The 20,605-nt window shown below is 34.0% G+C and overlaps 1 protein-coding gene and 1 long non-coding RNA gene across 2 annotated transcripts; both read right to left on the reverse strand.

Moving 5' to 3' along the window:
- Positions 1-449: 449 nt before the first annotated feature.
- Positions 450-1,443, reverse strand: LOC125199579. Its single transcript, XR_007172604.1, has 3 exons — positions 1,412-1,443; positions 978-1,046; positions 450-481 (listed from the first exon to the last, which is right to left on the reverse strand). It is a non-coding gene; the product is annotated as an uncharacterized LOC125199579 (long non-coding RNA).
- Positions 1,444-19,226: 17,783 nt separating this feature from the next.
- Positions 19,227-20,390, reverse strand: LOC125199587 (F-box protein At3g07870-like). The gene has a single exon (XM_048097561.1). It carries the CDS (start codon positions 20,388-20,390, stop codon positions 19,227-19,229), a length of 1,164 nt encoding a protein of 387 aa, XP_047953518.1.
- Positions 20,391-20,605: the final 215 nt, after the last annotated feature.

Here is a 20,605-nt window from a genome sequence, read left to right on the forward strand (position 1 = left end):
ATCACCGGAAGTAATAAATATCATAAACAATTTAATATTCATATGCATATGCCTCTCCATTCTTTTTATTACTGTAACAGCCCGACATTTCTAAGGTATAATAAATGCGGCGACTGTTAACTAGGCGAACTTAAGTGCAACAAGAACATAGACTAGGGTTTCAATTAAAGAGATTTGACCAAGAATTTAATGAAGCATCAAGGCAATAAGTCAACGACTAACTCACGAGAATCAAGACTTAATAGAATAGGCTCAAAAGTCAAAGGTTTAGCATAATTCCAACAAAACGCAATATTTCCCCTCATTCCAAAACAAAGAATCAAGTTCACCACAACCAAAAATAATAGTTTCAAATATTCAGCGGAAACATTTCCAAGAGGAAGCGAAGCCATGTATGAAGACACAACTACACTCAAACCCAACCATCCATATTATTCGATTCAATCTTCTCAACACCACCGACCGCCCATCGCCGCTCAACCTGCACATAGGGAAAACACATGCAGGGCTGAGTATTTTAAACATACTCAGTGGTCTCATGCCAAAACATTTTATAGTTATGCCACCCTTACCATAGTGAACTCGAGTTTTGCATTTATTTAAAGATAAGCATCGAATATCACAAAATTATATCATGGACTGGCCAGTCAATAATAATACCTCCCATTTTCTCATCAATCATCATTTCATAGTGCGACGAAAGTGTGGCCACACTTTTCGCCCACGAGACCGGCCGACTAGCAAGGACGGCTCCCGATCCCACCGTGTACACAGCCTGGTAGGGCTTGCGGCCCATACTCAGACCCGAATTCGTTTAATCATAGCCACTGTAGCCTAATGGAGCGTACTCACAATCTAGGCATCAGGCACACACAATATCCAAAATAATTTATAGGCATGGCATAACAGTTCAATCCACCCTTATTTCTCCAACATCATAAATTTGCACATAGAAGAGAGTTTAGAATAAAGCCCACCTCGATTTCTTTCGAGTTCAACAAAAATGCACTTCTTCTTGATATCCCACCGGGAACGCGAACTATCACCTTTAGTTCATATATTTCAAATAAGTCTCAAATCATGGATTAAAATAATGCATGATCTCTCGTTTCCCTTTTTCCTTCGATTATTTCCAAAATCAACAATCAGAATCAATGTACGATTATCATATCGTTTTTATCACACAACAACTCCAGATTTATCATCAAATCGTGTCACGCATGAGTGTTTCCCACACACAACACACGCACACACACAAACACACATACACGCCTACCGAGGCGTGCACACCCACACACACACATGCATCCAAATTCACCGATTAATTTCCCCCTTCACTCGTTCTACATGCATGTGGACTCAAGAACACCGATTAATCGGTAGAGGAAGAAAAGATTAATAATAGAAGTACCTTTTCTTGCAAAAACAAACGGTAGAAACAAGTAGAATCTTGATTCTTCAATGAATTCTTGAATTTCAGCTTCAATTCTTCTCCAAAAGATGAAGAATTGATGCAGAAAGTAGGAGAAAAATTTGAGAGAGAATGGAGAAGTGGGAGACGGTTTTTCCAAGAGTGGGAGGCGTGATTTTGGTGTGCTAGGGTTAAGTCTCTCACTCTTATTTATAGAATGCAAGATTTAATCCCACAATTAAATAATTAAAAGATTGGAGGAGATATGGTAGTTGTAATTGGCGTGATTTTCTAGGAGAAATAAAGGGATTTTGAATTTCTATGCTATTTATTTAGCATATGATTTAATTTGAATATTTCACGGAGTAGAATAAAATATCACGGAGCAAGATAAAATAATAATATTTCTCTCAAAAAGTAGAAAGTGGCGTGACCTATTGATTCTCCACAAGGAAATCAATTTCAAATATTGTTTAAATAAGATATGGCAAGATTTTCTTGGATATGGCTAGATATACTAGGATATTTGAATTTATTTATGGAAGAAAATAAATAAGAGATCCAATAATAGAATAAAATAATCCCTTCTCCCATAAAATAGGAGATTTCGAAAATCTCCATGAACTAGTAGGGATTTCGAAAATTTCATGGAATATATAGGAATATCCGGACTTTGGATTTAATTCGGATAACTATCCCAAGCAATAATTAAATCCAAGAAAAATAGGATTTCTTTCCAATAAATAGGAGGGTCGAAAATTCCACATACTTAAAAAATGCTCCTATTTAATTCTCACTCATCCCTTAGAAAAACAATTCACCAAAAATATTATTTCTTCCCACATCAAAATATTCACATATTCGAAGTTCCACCTCCATTCCACATTTTCCAACGACTTTGACCATTCCACGGCCACGTCATATTTTCCACCATGTTGACTATTCAATAGCCACGTCACATATTCAACAAGTTTATCTCAACTCAAAATCGCAATTAGGTCACATAGAATATTGCAGTTAAATCACTCATCAATTAATTCCACATATCATAGCATTAAAAGCATTTAATGCAAAAATTTTCACGTCACAAAATTAGGGTTCGAAAGACGGGGCGTTACATATTCTGTGACAGATCAAGCCTGGAATCTGCCCGGGATTTCCATTGTATAAGACCCGAAGGTCCCTTTTCATTATTTGACCTTTCCACGAAGGTCCCTCTTTGCTTTTTGACCTTTCCACGAAGGCCCCTCTTTGCATATTGACCTTTCCACGAAGGCCCCTCTTTGATTTGACCTTTCCACGAAGGTCCCTCTTTGCATATATTCTTTGACCCGTAGGTCCATTATCATTGAATATGACCCGTAAGTCTTTTTCTATTGTATATCAGACCCAGGGCAAGATTGTCACATATCCTCTTTAATTCCATGATTCAAAAAAATTCCAATACCATGCATCAATCGTATCCATTGCACCAATTAAATACCCATATGTCATCAATAATAATTCCAATACATATTCATTGCACAAATCACATATCCACATCATTTACAACATCAATATCAAATAACACAACCATTTCAGGCTCACATCATATAATTCAAATATTCACTCCAATTTAACACATAGCAATCAATCACATAAAATATATAAAATTAAAAGTGTGATTTATACACACCTGAGCTATCGATTCCAACTCCTTATTTACAGCTCTCGAATCTTTCAAGCCAAAAATCTTATCGTTCTCTTCTTCTATCTCTGATCAACTATAATGATAAACCTATATCCTTTTCTTTTTTCTCGAATGCCAAAACCCTCTCTTTGCACTAACTCCCTCTGTACATAAATTTGCTAAAGCAATAGTGAGACAAATGATATCTCTTTCTCCTCCTTCCTTCCTTTTTTTAATCATACACTACATATTTATAGAGGTCAAAGTCGGCTAAACTAAATACTCCTATTATAGAATTTTGCTTTACTAAAATAATATCAGAACATGCAAAATTTTATGATCACACGTGGATATACGTGTAATTTATTCGGAGAAGCAGGTTGTACGTTTATCACTTTGGAAACTTTCTATTTAATTCTATTACTAATTAGATAAAGTTAATGTGATGGAAACTAACGGTTGAATATTAAAATATTAATGCATTTTCTAATTACATTCATACATATATTTTATCACTTTAATTGTATTACTATATAACATTAATGTAGTTTACATATTTTGCATTTATCTACTCCATCAAAGGATGTTATTTTAATATTTATGTAATGTATACCAATCTTAGTTTATCCAAAAACATGCACATATCCAAATTTATATATATATATATACGTACATGAATACTATTACTATTTTATCCCATAAAAAATATACACACGTTACTACTATTATTTATATTATATTATATTGATTTAGGTAACTATCATTTCCCATGTAATACTATATATTTCCAAGCACTAAAACACTCCATGCACACACACGCATTTTTACATGTATGCACACACTTAAATTAGCTATTTAAACGTACACATACACGCTTATTCACATATAACATATAATTATGTAAATAATATTATATATATGCAATGATAAATGATGCATATCAATATACAAATTGATGCATGTTTTGGGTTTGGGATGTCACAACATCTACTTTTACTTATTTTGAAGCTAAATAGTAGTATTAATTTTCTTTAACTAGGGCAATTGCAAGGAAGTAATATCCCAAGGAGGAGGTATTTCTTTACCAAAGTTGCAAGGTCTTAAGGTGAACTTTCTAACTTATATACAAATGAAAATATGAAATATTTTGAGAAAATATTTATGCAAATGATATTGTCTTGCCATAAATTGTTTTGGTTTTATGTAATGATGCCTATCTGTGTTGGTTATACCAAATGTGCTATGTCAACTAAAATAAGAATCGAATTCGGGTCCCAGTTATAAATGTATATGTGTATATTTCGACAATGTGTTCACTGAGTACCTGAGTACCTTTGTACTCAGCCTAACATATGTGCAGGTTGAGTTGCGATGAAAGGGAGAGTACTGGATCAAATGGGCTTATTTCTAAATCATGCAGTACTCTCGGAGGTTCATGTGTTCATACAAGGAACCGTGTTTCAGTCATTTCCGCTGTGCTAGTTTCTACTTTCCCCCTAAGACTCTGATATTTGAATAAATCGTGTTGTATGAACCTCTAAACTCGAATCCTTATGTGATTGAGTATACCTTATCTAAGTACTCCCTTTATGTTTCTCTTTTATTTTATGAATTGCTCTTATATCTTCTTCCCCTATTTCTATTCCCTCTTCTAATTTCTCATCCCCACGGTCAACCATGTTTTACTATCCTTAGTAAAATGCGATCGTGACAGCAGAAACTTAAAATCTGTTGCAAAATGAGAATAAATCAAAAGTTTAGTAATTGACATATTAATTTTAAAGTTGCTATACAAAACCAAAAAATAACACAAAACTCAAACAAAATATTAGGAGTGATTTGATGATTAGACTAGGGTTGGCACGGTACGGTATACCGCACCGAGAATGCCATGTGGTATGAACACTGGCGGATCTAGGGGGCAGGAGGGGGCGGTCGCCCCCTCCGTACGACTAATTTCCTTTCGGGCATAAAATTACCATGTCCATCCCCTCCGTTTGCCCCGACGTCGCTCCTAAAATCGATAATAATTGTCATTTTCGCCCTAAACCAACCTACTAATATATATTTCGCCCCCTCCGTTTATAAATCTTGGATCCGCTACTGGGTATGAGAAAATGTTATACCTGTACCTTACCGAAAATTCGGTATGATTATTTACAATACCGTTACCATACCGTCTATGCGGTATACCATACTTTTACGTTATACCGAAATAAGGTATGGCATACCGAGTACGATATACTAAAATAAGGTATGGCATACCATAATACTTGTGTTTCATACCAAAAAAAATTCTATTATAGCCAACTATTTAAAATAAAATTTCACCTATTTAAATAATATCCGAAAGATTAAAACTACGCCACAATCAAATATATATAATTGACTTGATTAACATCTGTGTGTGTGTGTGTTTGGGGTTGGGGGCGGTTGAACTAAAATATGAAAGTAGGGTTAGGGATTTTAACATATTAATTATTTTTTATAAAAATTTTGAATACAACAATATATCGAATTTATGGCAAATATCGTAAATGCGGTATACCACGGTATAGGAAAATCTATACCTTTACCGTACTGAAATCTATCGGTACGGTATCATACCGTACCACAACTTGCGGTATACCGCAAATTCGGTATTTTCGGTATTTTTCGATACGATAAGTGCGGTATTTTGGTATTACGGTATATTTAGCCAGCCCTAGATTAGACGTGATTTAGTTTCATGATTTAGTGATATTGGGGTGATTTAATGATAAATAAATAAAAAAAATGAAGTATATGAATAGATTTATAAGATTTATTTATAAAATCATTATAATCGTGATCTGATAAAGTATATCATAAATTTATGATATTGTACGGAAAATTTATGATTTTATTTAAGATTTGATTAAGATTATAGCATAAATTTAATTTACTCTCTCTTATTTTATTCACATTCCATTTAACACAGTACTCACCTTCCATTTAACACAGTACTTTTAATTTCCATGCCAAAATAAAATTCCTCTATTAACAAAAAAACGAACTAGGAAATATTTATTTTTGTGTTTTTTAATAATTACTCATTCTGACAACGTGTAACACCCATTTTCATCATGAAAAAGTGTCCCATTTTTCAAATTGGGTTTTCCAGACAGGTCCAAACCTAGAATTTTGCCTCTTCTTAGCACTTTTTATACTCCTATTATTTACTTTACTTTTTAGGAATATTGACATCTAATATCACGAAACTTTTAAAAAGTTGGTTTTTTCCCACGAACTTTAAAATTGGCAAATAATATCACGAACTTTATTCCGGGTTTGTTTTTTCCCACGAATAAAAATTCATGTTATTTTAATAGATTGGAGATCAATTTTGGAGGGTGTGCTTCAAGAAAAACTATCTTCAATGATTGAAAAACTTGAAACTCTCAAAATTATTGTCGAGAAATTACGAAAATAAATCCGTATCATAATATTATTTGTGTGATTTTTTTCATTCGTGGGAAAAAACAAACTGAGGGTAAAGTTCATGGTATTATTTGCCAATTTTAAAGTTCGTGGAAAAAAACCAACTTTTTGAAAGTTTCGTGATATTAGATGCCAATATCCCTACTTTTTATCTGTAAAATAATATTGCCTACACTGTAATTTTAATTGCGAAAATGCAACCTTATTCTTAATAAAAGAATATAAATCAAAATCAAAATCAAAACCTCAAACTACTTTTATAAATTTGTATGTGCGTGGTTAATTGTTTGATGTGTTGTGTTAGATGATTCCACTATATTGTAAGTAACAACTATGTGTATAATTCGCATGGAATTCATTCGACCGAATAAATTAAACTACAATTTTTATTCGACACAACAAGGCCAAACCCGAACAATAAATAACAAAGAAGCCTTAGAACTCGAAAACTACTCAAACAAAAAATCTTCAACAGGAACACACAAATGTAGACTACATTTATGGACTAAAACAAGATCACATTCTCGAATCCGAAACTCTTGAATGAGAGAAGACTAGGATTGAAAATCAGGGCATAGTCTGCATCGTTCAACATATTGACTTGTTGGAGAGTTCTAGTCTTGTTGGAGTAGTAGACTAGAATAGAATGGTCCAGCAACATCAAAACATCACCATCTTTAAAAAGTTTAATTAGTTCAACATGCATATATGTCCCACGAAAGGATAATCAAACCCAGTAGTACTCATCTTGTACTCTATGGTCCAGGATTCATCGACTTGGTATTCCTTCATCATCCAGAGGACAATCTCATCTTGGCGTTTGTTATAATAAGAATAACACAGACAGTCCCTTAAAACAGATAAAGTCCCCCATTTATCTCTTATAGGGGTGGGAAATAAGAAGATGCTAAAACATTCAGTTTCAACGTTAAAACCACAACAACCCCATATGAGGATCCTTGAATCATATACTGTCCAATGGAGGTTGTCATTACATAAAATGGGTTGACCCCAGAACATGACACCAGAAGTAGCTCCGGCTTCAACGCACCGCCATGTTCCGGTTCCGAGGGTGTATACATATCGAGAGTCGGTGTTTTTATTGATGCAAACGACCTTATTTTGCCCACTTGTTTTGCTCACACTGCATCCAAATTGCAACAACTGATACTGTAACATCTCGGAATTTAGAACCCTAATTTTAGAGCCCTAGAATTAATTGTTGATGACGTGGAGTCGTGAATGCATTTATTTCATGTGATGCTATGGTCGAGTTGAGTCGAGGGTTTGCGTTGAAAGTTTGAAAAGTCAAACTTATTGATTTTATGATGTGGTATGTGATTTATTAAATTATGAGATTTTGTGGTAAATTAATTGTCTAAGGGTGAGTGAGAATATTAGAGAAAATTTCCATAAATACTTGTCACCCTAATTCTTGAAATTTTCGACCCCCTTGAATTTTTGAAGAAGAAATTCTATTTTTCCGGATTTAATTTAATTCTTGGGATATTTATCCAAATTAAATCCAAGACCTGAATATTTCCTTTTGAAGAGAGAAAAATCGAGCCCTTTGTTTCTTGGTGATTGTCGAAAATCACCTATTGTGAGAAGGAAGAAATTATTTTATTTTAGTTAATCCCTTATTTGATTTCCTTCCATACCTAGAATTTAATTATTCTACCAAATCTTTCCATACTTCAAGAGATCTTGTCCTACCTTATTTTAGTTAATATTCAAAAATCCATGCCTTATTTAAATAGGCATAGGGACGCCTATTACCAGCCCAAGTTGGGAGAATCCTTATTTTTATTTTGCTCCGTGATATTTTATTCTACTCCGTAAAATATATTCAAGACAAAATCTTGGCTAAATAAATAGCCATTTTGAAACCTATGGGATTTGCCCTAGGATCTATTTTTGTTAATTCTTCTTCATAAGATCTTACCAAATATTCTATTCTAATTACCTAAAGATCTTGTTGAGCACTATAAATAAGAGAAGACCCCAACCCTAGACCCCAAATTTTCGGCCCCCACCATTCCTCACTCTCTCAAATTTTCTTCTTCCACACACCAATATTTTGTCATCCTTTGAGAAGAATTTAGAGTTTGAACGCCAAGATTCTTGAAGAACCAAGTCTCTACTTTGTTTCTACCGATTGTTTTTCTCTAAAAAGGTATTTTGTTTATGAGTTCTTCTTCTTCTTCTTCTTCTTCTTCTTCTTCTTCTTCTTCTTCTTCTTCTTCTTCTTCTTCTTCTTCTTCTTCTTCTTCTTCTTTTCCTTCTTCTAACCGATCAATCGGTCTCCTTGAACCCTCATGCATCTTGGTTGAGTGAAAGTGGGATAAAAGGGATGTGGGAATATGTTCGTGCGTGTGTGTGTGGCGTGTGTGCGTGTGTGTGGCGTGTGTGTGTGTGTCGTGTGTGTGTGTGTGGTGTGGTGTGTGTGTGTTGTGTTGTGTAGAGTGTGTTTGATGGTTAAATATTCTTGTGGGATAAACATGATCTTGATTAATTAGTAATGATGAGATAAATCAATGGAAAAGGGAAAAGGAGTATTGAGACATGCATGAGTAAGAGTAGTATTGAACCTAATTTGTGATATGTGCCTATGTGATTAAAAGGTGAAACTTTGGTTGCGAAGCCGGATAACGGAAAAGCGAAACTACTTGAAAACTAAGCAGTCGAGGTGGGCTTTACTCTAAAAACTCTCTATTATTTTATCAAAATGTTGTTTGGTGTTATAAGGGTGGTTTAACTGTTATGTCATGCCTATGTTTGTTTTTTCAATGTGATATTTGATATGCTTATACGAATTCGGGTCTGAGTATGGGCCGCAAGCCCTACCAGGCTGTGTACACGATGGGATCGGGAGCCGTCCTTGCTAGTCGGCCGGTCTCGTGGGCGAAAAGCGTGGCCACACTTTCGTCGCACCATGGAATGATTATGATTTTGATGAGAAAATGGGGGATTATTTTGACTGGCTAGTCTATGAAAATATGTTTTGTGATACTCGCGATATTTCTTTTATAACTGCTTAAAACTCGAGTTCACTTGGTAAGGGTGGCATAACTTATAAAATGTTTTGGCAATGAGCTCACTGAGTATTTCAAAATACTCAGCCCTGCATGTGTCTTTCTTATGTGCAGGTTGAACGATGACGAGCGGTGGCGGGTGTTGAGCAGGATAAATAATTAAAATGGATATGTTGAACTTCAAGCGTAGTTGTGTCTTCATACATATCTATTCTTTCTCTTGGTTGTTTTCCGCTGAATCTTGATACTCTTTATAATTTCTTTTGGGATAATGCACCCTAGCCCTTTTCTTATGGTTTTTATCTTGGATATTCCGTCGTACTCTTAAGACATTTTGATCGTCATTTATGAGACCTCTCTTTTCTTTTAAACTTCTAGGTTAAGTTTTGGTTTCTAGGTTAAGTTATGGTTTTAAATACTCTGATAATTCTTTCGATTTCTTTTGGTCAATACTCTTTAAATGAAACCCTAGCCTATGTTTACTTCTTTGGAGTCTGTTTGGGTTGCAGCCGCCGCATTTATTGTACCCTAGGAGGGCGGGCTGTTACAGATACGGAGTGTAGTCATCAGGGTAACTGAGCTCCGTATATTCACGAGTGATCAAATTGTATATGAAAATACCTTTAACTAATGGTGAGTAGAAAAGAAGCAATGCATTAGCAGTGATCCACTCAATTGATACTGTGCTTCCGTAAGGGATCTCCAAATCTGTGAGTGGATGGTAGTGAAGATCGTGGCTCTCCAGATCGGCTTCGTCTTCGTCTTCAATTTCGAAAATCGTGCACCAAGTAGAGTTATCCCCCCAGTAAAATCGAACTAGGGTGGGTGGAATTTTGATTTTGGATTTGACAAAATCGAACAGATCGCGCCATGCTTTGCAAACGGATTTGCTGATAGCAAGGCTTCATAGAGAGGCGTGAGAGGATGTCGGTGGTGATTTCTAATGGAAGATTTGTGAAGTAATCAGGCTCCATTGATGGTAGAAACTTAGAGAAGACGTAGCAGTTGTGTATACTTTAGAATGAAGAACTTGGGTTCTTCACATCACTCTTTATACTACTCAGTGCGTTTCCTAAATAGTGAAATACTCCCTCCATTACGTAAAAAATACATGCCCTCTCCATTTTCATCCATTCCATAAAATATTACATTTCCATTTATAAAAAATGATCCCAATTTATTGTCCCTATACATTAAGTTATTTACAACTTGTATCACCATTAAAACACTAATAATAACATAGTCCCATTATCCACTAACACTACTTTAACTGCATTTCTCTTGTCTTATTTTACCAACTTATATTAACTTTCAACATACAGTTAACTAATTTCGTAATTAGTGTAAAACAATATAATATTTATAACCAATGTAGCTATATGGGTGAGTTAGAATGATAACAAAATTTATGGTGATAACCATAATAAACTATCATTTTATAAATTAAATATATCATTTTCGTTAAAAATGATGTTTATACTCAATAAAATGGTCTTCTTTACAAACAAAATATCATTTATATTGATGTAATTTTATACAACAAAATATCATTTATATTGATATAATTTTAACAAAATATCATTTTATAGAACATAATCATTTTATATATACAAAATATCATTTTATTGACTACAAGTATCATTTTATACTTGCAGAAAGAATATCATTTTATTGAGTATAAATATCTTTTTTTAACGAAAATAATATACTTCATCTATAAAAATGTAAAATGATAGGTTATTATTAGGGGTGAAAGTTCGGGTACCTGCGGGTACCCAAACCCAAAAATTCGGGTATCCGAACCCGAAATCTCAAAAATATCATACCCAATACCCGACCCGTAAGTGCGGGTACCCAAACCCAACTAATCGGGTACCCATAAACCCGGAATTATTATATTTAAAATTTATTCTTTTATATAAATTAAATTGTGATGAGAATAGAAATTATTAAAAATCACACAATACTTATACTATTTATTGACTATAATTCTATATTTTATAAAATAGACCTTAGACAAATAGACACTACTTAATTTTAAAATATTTTTTTTTTTGGTATAAATTGAAACATAAAAGGGATTATAAAAGAGATTAAAATAACTTTTTAAGACATTAAATGAATATGTAAATAAAATAGAGAAAGCATAACTAATTAACTATATATTTTCAAAAGATAACAAGTAAGAACATAAATAATGCAACATGAACCAAACACGAATGTAAAGAAGAGAGCAAACGGCAAAAAGAGAGCAGCAGCAGCGGCGTGAAGGAAACTTGAAAAGGTGAGGCATACGAAAATTTTATAAATCTACATGTGATTAAATAAAGTTACCCTAGATTTACCTTACGGGCGATAGGCCGTATACTAAATAAAAATATTTATCACAAATACATAATTAATCGGGTTTAATCGGGTATTAGTTGGGTACCCTAATACGGGTTTCGGGTACCCTAAACCCGAAAAATCCTAACATTGACTACCCAAACCCGTACCCGAACCCATTATTTCGGGTTTCGGGTACCCATAACCCGTCGGGTATTGGGACTGGGTCGGGAATACCCAAAATCCGCGGATTAAATTTTCAGGCCTAGTTATTATGGTTATAACCCTAAATATGGGTTATCAATTTATCACAATCTTATAGCTATATGTGTAACGCAGTAGAATATTTATAACAAATATAGCTACAGGGGTGTGTTAGATGATAACTAAAATTATGGTGATAACCATAATAAACTGTCATTTTATAAATAAAATATATCATTTTCATTAAAATGATGTTTATACTCAATAAAATGATATTCTTACCAACATAAAATCATTTATATTGATAATTTTCATACAACAAAATAGTATTTTATACAAACCGAATATCATTTTATTAATTACAAGTACCATTTTATACTTGCATAAAGAATATCATTTTAGTGTAAACATTATTTTTTAACAATAATGATATATTTCGTCTATAAAAATATGAAATAATAGCTTATTATGATTATCACCCTAAATATGGGTTATCATTTTATCACAACCCTATAGCTATATATGTAACACAATAGAAAGGGAAGAGTGTAAAATTCAGTTTGCTGGGTATTTTGAAAAGTTTATTTTTGGATGAACTAGATTTTATTAAAATGATCAATAGTAGTTAATCTTTTACTCTATAGTCTACTTCCAGCTTATCGGTTAAAGGCAATTTGTCATACAAACTAAATCTCTTTAAATCATCATTTGAACTAGCTAGGTTGTAATCCAAAAATATTACAACATTTTACTCCGAATAGAAACAATTAAGGTTGTTCACAATACACGTCCCTTGTTTGTCCCCTTAACAACGCATCCCACAGCAATGCAATCCTACGGGACATCACGGATGCCAAATCGGATCAACCATCGGTCGTTTCACGATCAAACAGATCGATTTTTGCTATTCAAGAAGACTGATGTATTATTCGGTCTGATTTTCAAATGCTGGCTATAGGTGAAATACCAAAACTTGAAATCATTCTAGAAAAGTTGAGTCTATTTCCATATAGAAACAATGCCTCACATGATAATAGCAAAGCATCAAAAGGTCATATCCGAACGGGCGAACACGATAGCAATGAATAGTTTATGCTAAAAACAGAAATGTTAAGCAAATATGGTAAGCAACAAATAAATAATAGAAAATCAAGAAAGAGATTATATTTGTCAAGAAGATGGAGAAAGAATTAATAAAGGAAGTGAGATAGAGAAACCACACAATGAAGAAACCTTGTACAGTTGTACTATTGTACACGAATGCGTCCAAATAACGATCAAAACACAAATATAGACAAACATTATGATTTAGAATCACATCACACTCTTTAGTGAGAAAAGGCTAGGTGTGAAAATCGTGGCAAAGTTAAGGAAATACCCTGCATCTACATCATTAAACATACCTACACATTGAGTATGTGTTTTAAAAACAAGAACTTCTTAATGATACTATGTGTTTTAATATAAAATTGATGAAGTAAAGGAGATACGAAGAAAAAAAAAAGCGTATTAACGAAAAATGAGTGTCCATAAATGGAATAACAACAACTAACTAATAAAGTGCTAACTAATTACATTAAATTTTCAACTGAACTACAAATTGATGACAAGTTAATGAGTCAATAATGGTTCATCATTTACTCTATAGTCTACTTTTAACTTATTTGTTAGAGGTGAATGTCCATCCTATGATAAGAAAGAAATATGAATTGAAATTGATAAACTAAAAGAAAAAAAAATGAAAAAAAATATGCTCTTATCGAGTTTTGATCCCTAGACCTCTTAGAGAAAAGCCTCACCCAAACCATTAGACTACACCATTTCATAGGACATTTATTGAAAACAAAGTATATTTCTACACTCCACGGAGGAGGCGGATATACTATTTTCGACTCGATTCAAGGGAAGGTTTAGGCTCTCCGAACGGCCGGGAGGGGGAGACCGCCCCCTCCTAGACATCACGTATGCCAAATCTAGGGTGGGTGGGGTTTTGAATTCGAAATCGTCGGAATCGAGCAGATTGAGCCATGGTTTGCAAACCGCACTTGCTTAACGCAATGCTTTGGATAGGGTGTCGGAATCAAGGAGATTGAGCCATGGTTTTCAAACCGCACTTGCTTAACGCAATGCTTTGGATAGGGAGCCGCGAGAGGATGTTAGTGGTGATTTCAGATGGCAGAATTGTGAAGATAATCGAATGCGGTATATATTCAGTCATCTCTTCACACATTATATAGTACTACCTCTGTCCCTGAAAATTTGATACAGTTTACTATTTTGGTCCGTCTCTTAAAATTTGATACACTTCACTTTTATCATTTTTGGTAGTGGACCCCATATTCCACTAACTCATTCCTACTCACATTTTATTATAAAACTAATACTTTAAAAGTATGACCCACATCCCACCAACTTTTTCAACTCACTTTCCATTACATTTCTTAAAATCCGTGTCGGGTCAAAGTGTAGCAAATTTTGGGGGACGGAGGTAGTATTTGTTTTATACATAAATTTATTAATAATTTTTTATGCATAAAATGTGATTCTTCGAAAAATGTGATTCTTCAAAAAACATTCTATTTCGACATCAAAATCACAAAAACCCAATATGTGATTCTTCGAAAAATATACTCTCCAATGGAGGTTGTCATTGCATAAAATGGGTTCACCCGGAAATCTGAAACCAGAAGCAGCTCCGGCTTCAATGCGCCTCCATGTTCCGGTTCCGAGGGTGTATACACAATGAGAGTTAGAACCCCTGTCCGGATTGATCCAAACCACCTTATATTGCCCACTTATTTTGCTCACACCGAATCCAACTTGCAACAATTGATACCACGGAATGTAGAGCTTAGGGTAACTGAGCTCGATATATTCACAAGTGATCAGATTGCATATGTAAATATCTTTCATGAAAAGTGAGTGGAAAAGAAGCAACACATTAGCAGTGATACAATCAATTAATCCTGTGCTTCTATGAGGGATCACCAAATCTGTGAGCGGATGGTAGCGGAGATCGTAGCTCTTCTCCATATCAAAATCGTCTTCGTCTACAATCTATCTATAAATATATAAAAGGGGAGTTTTGGAAATAATTACATGAATGCCATTAATAATATAAAAAGAATTTTTTAATATATTTACTATATTATTAAAATTAAATGAGATATTAATACTATAATTCTTCATTTTTTTCATGATTAACTACCCATAAGGACATTCATTACCACTTACCTACTAAAAGGGTACAACATTTGCACTTTGGTTGTCTTCTGCGAGACTACGCCAACTGCTGCCACCTCTTTTGCCATTTCTCTTCCCCTTTCTTCAATAATCCATGATTCAGATTCACGCCGCACTTGCAAATTCTAATTTAACCAATATTTTTTATTTATTTTTTACGTTTGAAATTTAGAAGAGCCCTCCTTTCAAGGTAATTGTTCATCTTTTTAGATCTCCATCATCACTCAATCTCAATCTGCAGATATACAGCTGGAGGAAATTTCTACAACTTTCAATCAATCTATGAAACCTTAGCTTTTTGCAATAGTCAAAATTGTTTAATTTGTTGGTGGTGCAGCCAAGAGCAAGACCATGAGATGGCAATCCACTTTCGCATTCCACCACGCCTCCCATCCGTGGAGCAGGAATCCGGAATTTAGATGTGGCCAAAAACTCAAGCGTGTTCCTGTGTGTTTGTCAATGACTGATTACAGATGTACAAGTCTCAGAGGAATGGAGTGTTGTGCGTTTCGGCCTACTCCTTTACTGGTAAAATCACAACTTCATGGCTCTTTGTCCGCTTGAGTCTTGCATAGTATTATTGTAACATTTACATCTTGCCTTTGAATTTTTGGTGCAGATGCATCTTCCGCATTTGTTGTTTATGTTGTTCTCCTTGCATGTTTTTATGGTGGAATGTATAATTTTTTTCATGTAGTGCTTGCTCTATATGAATATTAGGTTGGTGGTAGCTCTTATTCATTTGTTTGTCCTTGGACGTGGTATAGGTGGTAGCAGCTACACGGAAAATAGGCGATGTGGGGTATGCTATTAGGTATGCAACCATTAGTTTTTTTTTCCGGCTAAATGTATGCATATTGATATCGGTTATATATTCCATGCTATTTTGCTGTATTTTTTTTGATGATTTTTGATCGATTTGGCTTTCTTCTAATATATATTTATACATTATTTTTATTGACATGTGTTTGTGATTGATCTTTTGTTGTATAGATATAAAAGTGATTTGAATGATATGTGATTTGTATGCAATTTTTTGTTTATAAACTTAATTGGTTATATGAGTTTTTATTGGTACAATAAATTGCTATTGTATAAATTTGTGATTTTAGAACTTGAAATAATAATATTGTTTCTTAGTAGGTGTATGTGTTATTTTTTTTTCTTTGTTTGATTTAATATTTTTTAATAATTAATTTTTATTTTATAGATTTATTATTTCAGATTTCATACAATGATAATTTTATGAATCTATAAAATCATTTTACAGTATAAAATAAGGTTAAATAAAAAAATGGGTTGTGCATCACACGTGGGTGATACTATTTTCAATAATCTTGCACCGGGTTGAGTCATGCCCCTGGTAAATTCGAACTAGGGCGGGAGGGGTTTTGATTTTGGATTTGACGAAATCATCGGATTTCAAAAGATCGCGCCATGGTTTGCAATTGGATTTGCTGATTACAAGGCTTTGGATAGAGAGGCGGGAAAGGATTTCGATGGTGATTTCTGATGGTAGATTTTTGAAGTAATTAAGCTCCATTAACAACAGAAATTAAGAAAATTAAGAATCAGGGTTCTTCTCTTCCGAATATGGGCCATTCTTTTTCTGCACGAGGATTAGGTAAAATAACACAAAAGTCAGACAAAATATTAGGCATGATTTTGTTACATGATTTGGTGATATTATTGGTTTGATTTAATGATATTTCTTTCTTAAATCTTAACCAATTCTTGAATAAATGATATTGAAGATTTGGATATAGTGACTTAGTTTTTTTATATTCGAATATGAGTATTAGTTTGTAGAAACGATACTCCATATAAAAAATATTTAAGTGATTTAATCAAAATTGAAGGAAATATTTAATACAACAAAATAGTGGAGTATATGAAAATAATTTAGGAGATTTATCTATTAAACTAGTATAATCTTGATTTGATTAAGATTCTAGCGTGAATTTAAGTCCGCGAATTCAAAGACCTTCCACACAAATGTAGACCAAAATTATGAACTAAAACGATATCACATGCTCGAATTCGAAATTTCTGAGTGAGAAAAAGATAAGAGTGAAATCAGGGTCGTAAGGAAACCCACAACTGCATCCCATTGGCGGATAGAGAATAGATGGTACCCCCAATATATTCAAATAATAGTATATATAATCCCAAAGATTGCATGGAAATAAGTTGGCTGAATGGTTGAATACACTAATATTGCCGTCAAGACCTGGGTTCAATTCTGGGGAAGGGAATTTTCTTTTATTTTAAGATCTGTTGAACTGAAAATGTTTTTCTATTTATATTTTCTATTTATATTTTCTATTTCTAATGTATTTAACTATTCTATTAAGTGTAATTCTATTTATATTTTCTATTTTTAATGTATTTAAAAATTTTAAATTATTTTTTCAATACATTTACTTTATGCGTGTTTAAAATTTCTCAATTATTTTATAAAGTAGTAGTATTTTAATCATCTTCTATTTTTCTTAAAAATAATTGAAATTTATTGATTAAATCAATAGATGATGTGTTATTTAGTAACATTAAGTCTTTCATTTTAACAGCGAAAGTCAAAATAGTAACATTAAGTAATCCGTTTTTATAGATAATAATGTTTTTTACCAGAAAAAATAACGAGGAAAAATAACGACGTAGAGAAGATAAATGATTAATTGTGGAGTTCCAAGTAGGTATTACTCTCTACTAAATTAATCGTACCCCCATAATGAATATCCTAGATCCGCCACTGCTGCATCCTTAAACATACCGATGATAATTTACCGACGAATGTGTGAGAATAACACAGGCAATAATTCGGTTGCAAAGCCAGTGTGCAAAGCTGTATCAACATCGGGGCAGTTGATAGAGATCAAGATTGTGATCTTCATTATGTCAACATTAATTTTCATGTTTGAGGGTTTGTTTCCTTGTTTAATTAGTTTTTAGTTAATTTACTTTCCTAGGTTAGAGTTGCTTCATTCCTATTTAGAAGAGCTTGACATCTCTTAAAACAACAATAGGCTTCTTCGGAGAATTTAACTTCTTTAAGTTTTAATTGCAGTTTATATCTTGTCTTTTGTCTTTTTCTAATTTTGTGTTAAAGAGCCTTCCTTTCGTAACAAAGGCGTAGATGACAAGATAAGAAAAGTCTTAGCATGAAAACGAACACGACAACAATGTGATTTAATTTTTGTTGACATGGCCCGATAACACAAAATGTAGATTAACATTACAGACTAGAACGAGATAATAATCAACAGCCCGCATTAATATATACACTAGCTAATTAAGCCTAACATATCTTGCGTGTTGGCTTGACACAATAAACATTTGAAACAAACAACAACATATAGGGATAAACATAGACGTAGACTAACATTATGAACTGGAATGAGAATATAGACAACATAGCAAAATATATATACAGGCCTGCAAACAGTGGTGTCAGCAGGTCAAACAATAAGACCAAATCAGACAGCAACCAATAAACAGAATCTCAACAGCAACCAAATCAGAATCAGATGCTGAAACTGCAGAATCTCAACCAAGGATGTCGAAATCTGATTGAACCTCTGACAAAAGCCCATGAAAGGCTCTCCATAACAGAGGTAATTAACAAAATTCCATTTAGGGTACAATTTGGGGCTAATTGATTCGCATTATTGCAAAATCGCAAGAGATATTATAGGTGCAGTAGCGACAACAATATTACATACAACATCCAAAAATAGATATAGTACCCAGGCCCCACATATAGTGTGTGTCGGGTCAACAAGATAAGGCCAAAACCGAACAGGAAACAACAAAGAAGACTTATAATCCAAAAACTATACCACAAACAAAACTTCCATACAAACACACAAATTTAGACTAACTAAAACGAGATCACATTCTCGAATACGAAATTCTTGAAGGAGAAAAGGCTTGGAGTGAAAATCATGGCACTAACGTAATTCTGCGCAGTTGCATCATTTAACATACCTACTTGTTGAATAGTTTTTGTCTTGTTGGAGTAGTAGATGAGTTTCTTTTGGTCCAGCAGCATCAAAACGTCACCATCTTTAAAAAGTCTAATTGGTTTAACACCCATATATTTCCAATCAGATGCAAAATCCCAATCCAAATCAAAACCATTTCTACTTATCTTGTGCAGATTGGTCCAAGATTCCTCGACCTGGTATTCCTTCATCAACCAGATGACAATATCATCTTCCCATGTGTACGAATAACAAAGGCAGTCCATCAAAGTAGACAACTCCCTGGTTTGACGGCCATGTCCATCAACAGGAGGAGGAGGAGGAGGAGAGAAGATGTCATAACATTCATTCTCAAGATCAAAACAACAAACCCATAAGGTATGAGCCAAATCATCTTCTCCTCCTACCCAATGGAGGATGCCGTTAAAACCAAAGTATCCAGGTAAACAGGTTCCGAAACCAGAAACAGCGCCAGCCTCAACGAGCCTCCATGTTCCTGTTCCAAGGGTGTATACATGACGATAAGAGTCGGAACTCGCGTCTATATATTTACAGAGCACCTTATATTGCCCGCTAATTTTGCTCATTCCAAATCCATAACTAAGCATAATATGTACATCATCATCATCTAAAATGTATTCCTCAGGGCACCAGAGCTCGATATATTGATGAGTGATCGGATTGCATATAAACAGAGGAATTTGAGGAAACCCTCCCTGTGAGTGTATAAGAAGCAATCCATTTGCAGCCATACCTACCAGTATTTCTGAATTTTCGTCTCTAATTTCGAAATGTGTGAGCGGAATGTAGTGAAGATCATGACTCTTCTCCTCAACGAATTCGTCTTTGTCTTCGAATTCGAAAATCGAGCACCGAGTTGAGTTTGTCTGCTGCAAGAGAGCTAGGGCGGGTGGGGTTTTGAATTTGAAATCGTCGAAATCGAGCAGATTGAGCCATGGTTTGCAAACACACTTGCTCAATGCAATGCTTCGGAGAGGGAGGCGTGAGAGGACGTCGGTGGTGATTTCAGATGGCAGATTTGTGAAGAACTTGCGTTTCATTGATGGTAAAAATGGAATGCTTACAGTGAAGAAGAAAGAGTAGCAGCGGCAAAAATATTACTCCCTCCGTCCCCGATTAAGAGTCACACTTTTCCATTTCGGTCCGTCCCCAATTAAGAGTCACACTTCATTTTTACCATAAATAGTAAGTAGGGCTCACATTCCACTAACTCAATTCACTCACATTTTATTATAAAACCAATATAAAAAAATGG

The sequence above is a fragment of the Salvia hispanica genome, unplaced genomic scaffold, assembly GCF_023119035.1.
Source record: "Salvia hispanica cultivar TCC Black 2014 unplaced genomic scaffold, UniMelb_Shisp_WGS_1.0 HiC_scaffold_567, whole genome shotgun sequence".
Lineage (NCBI taxonomy): Eukaryota > Viridiplantae > Streptophyta > Magnoliopsida > Lamiales > Lamiaceae > Salvia > Salvia hispanica.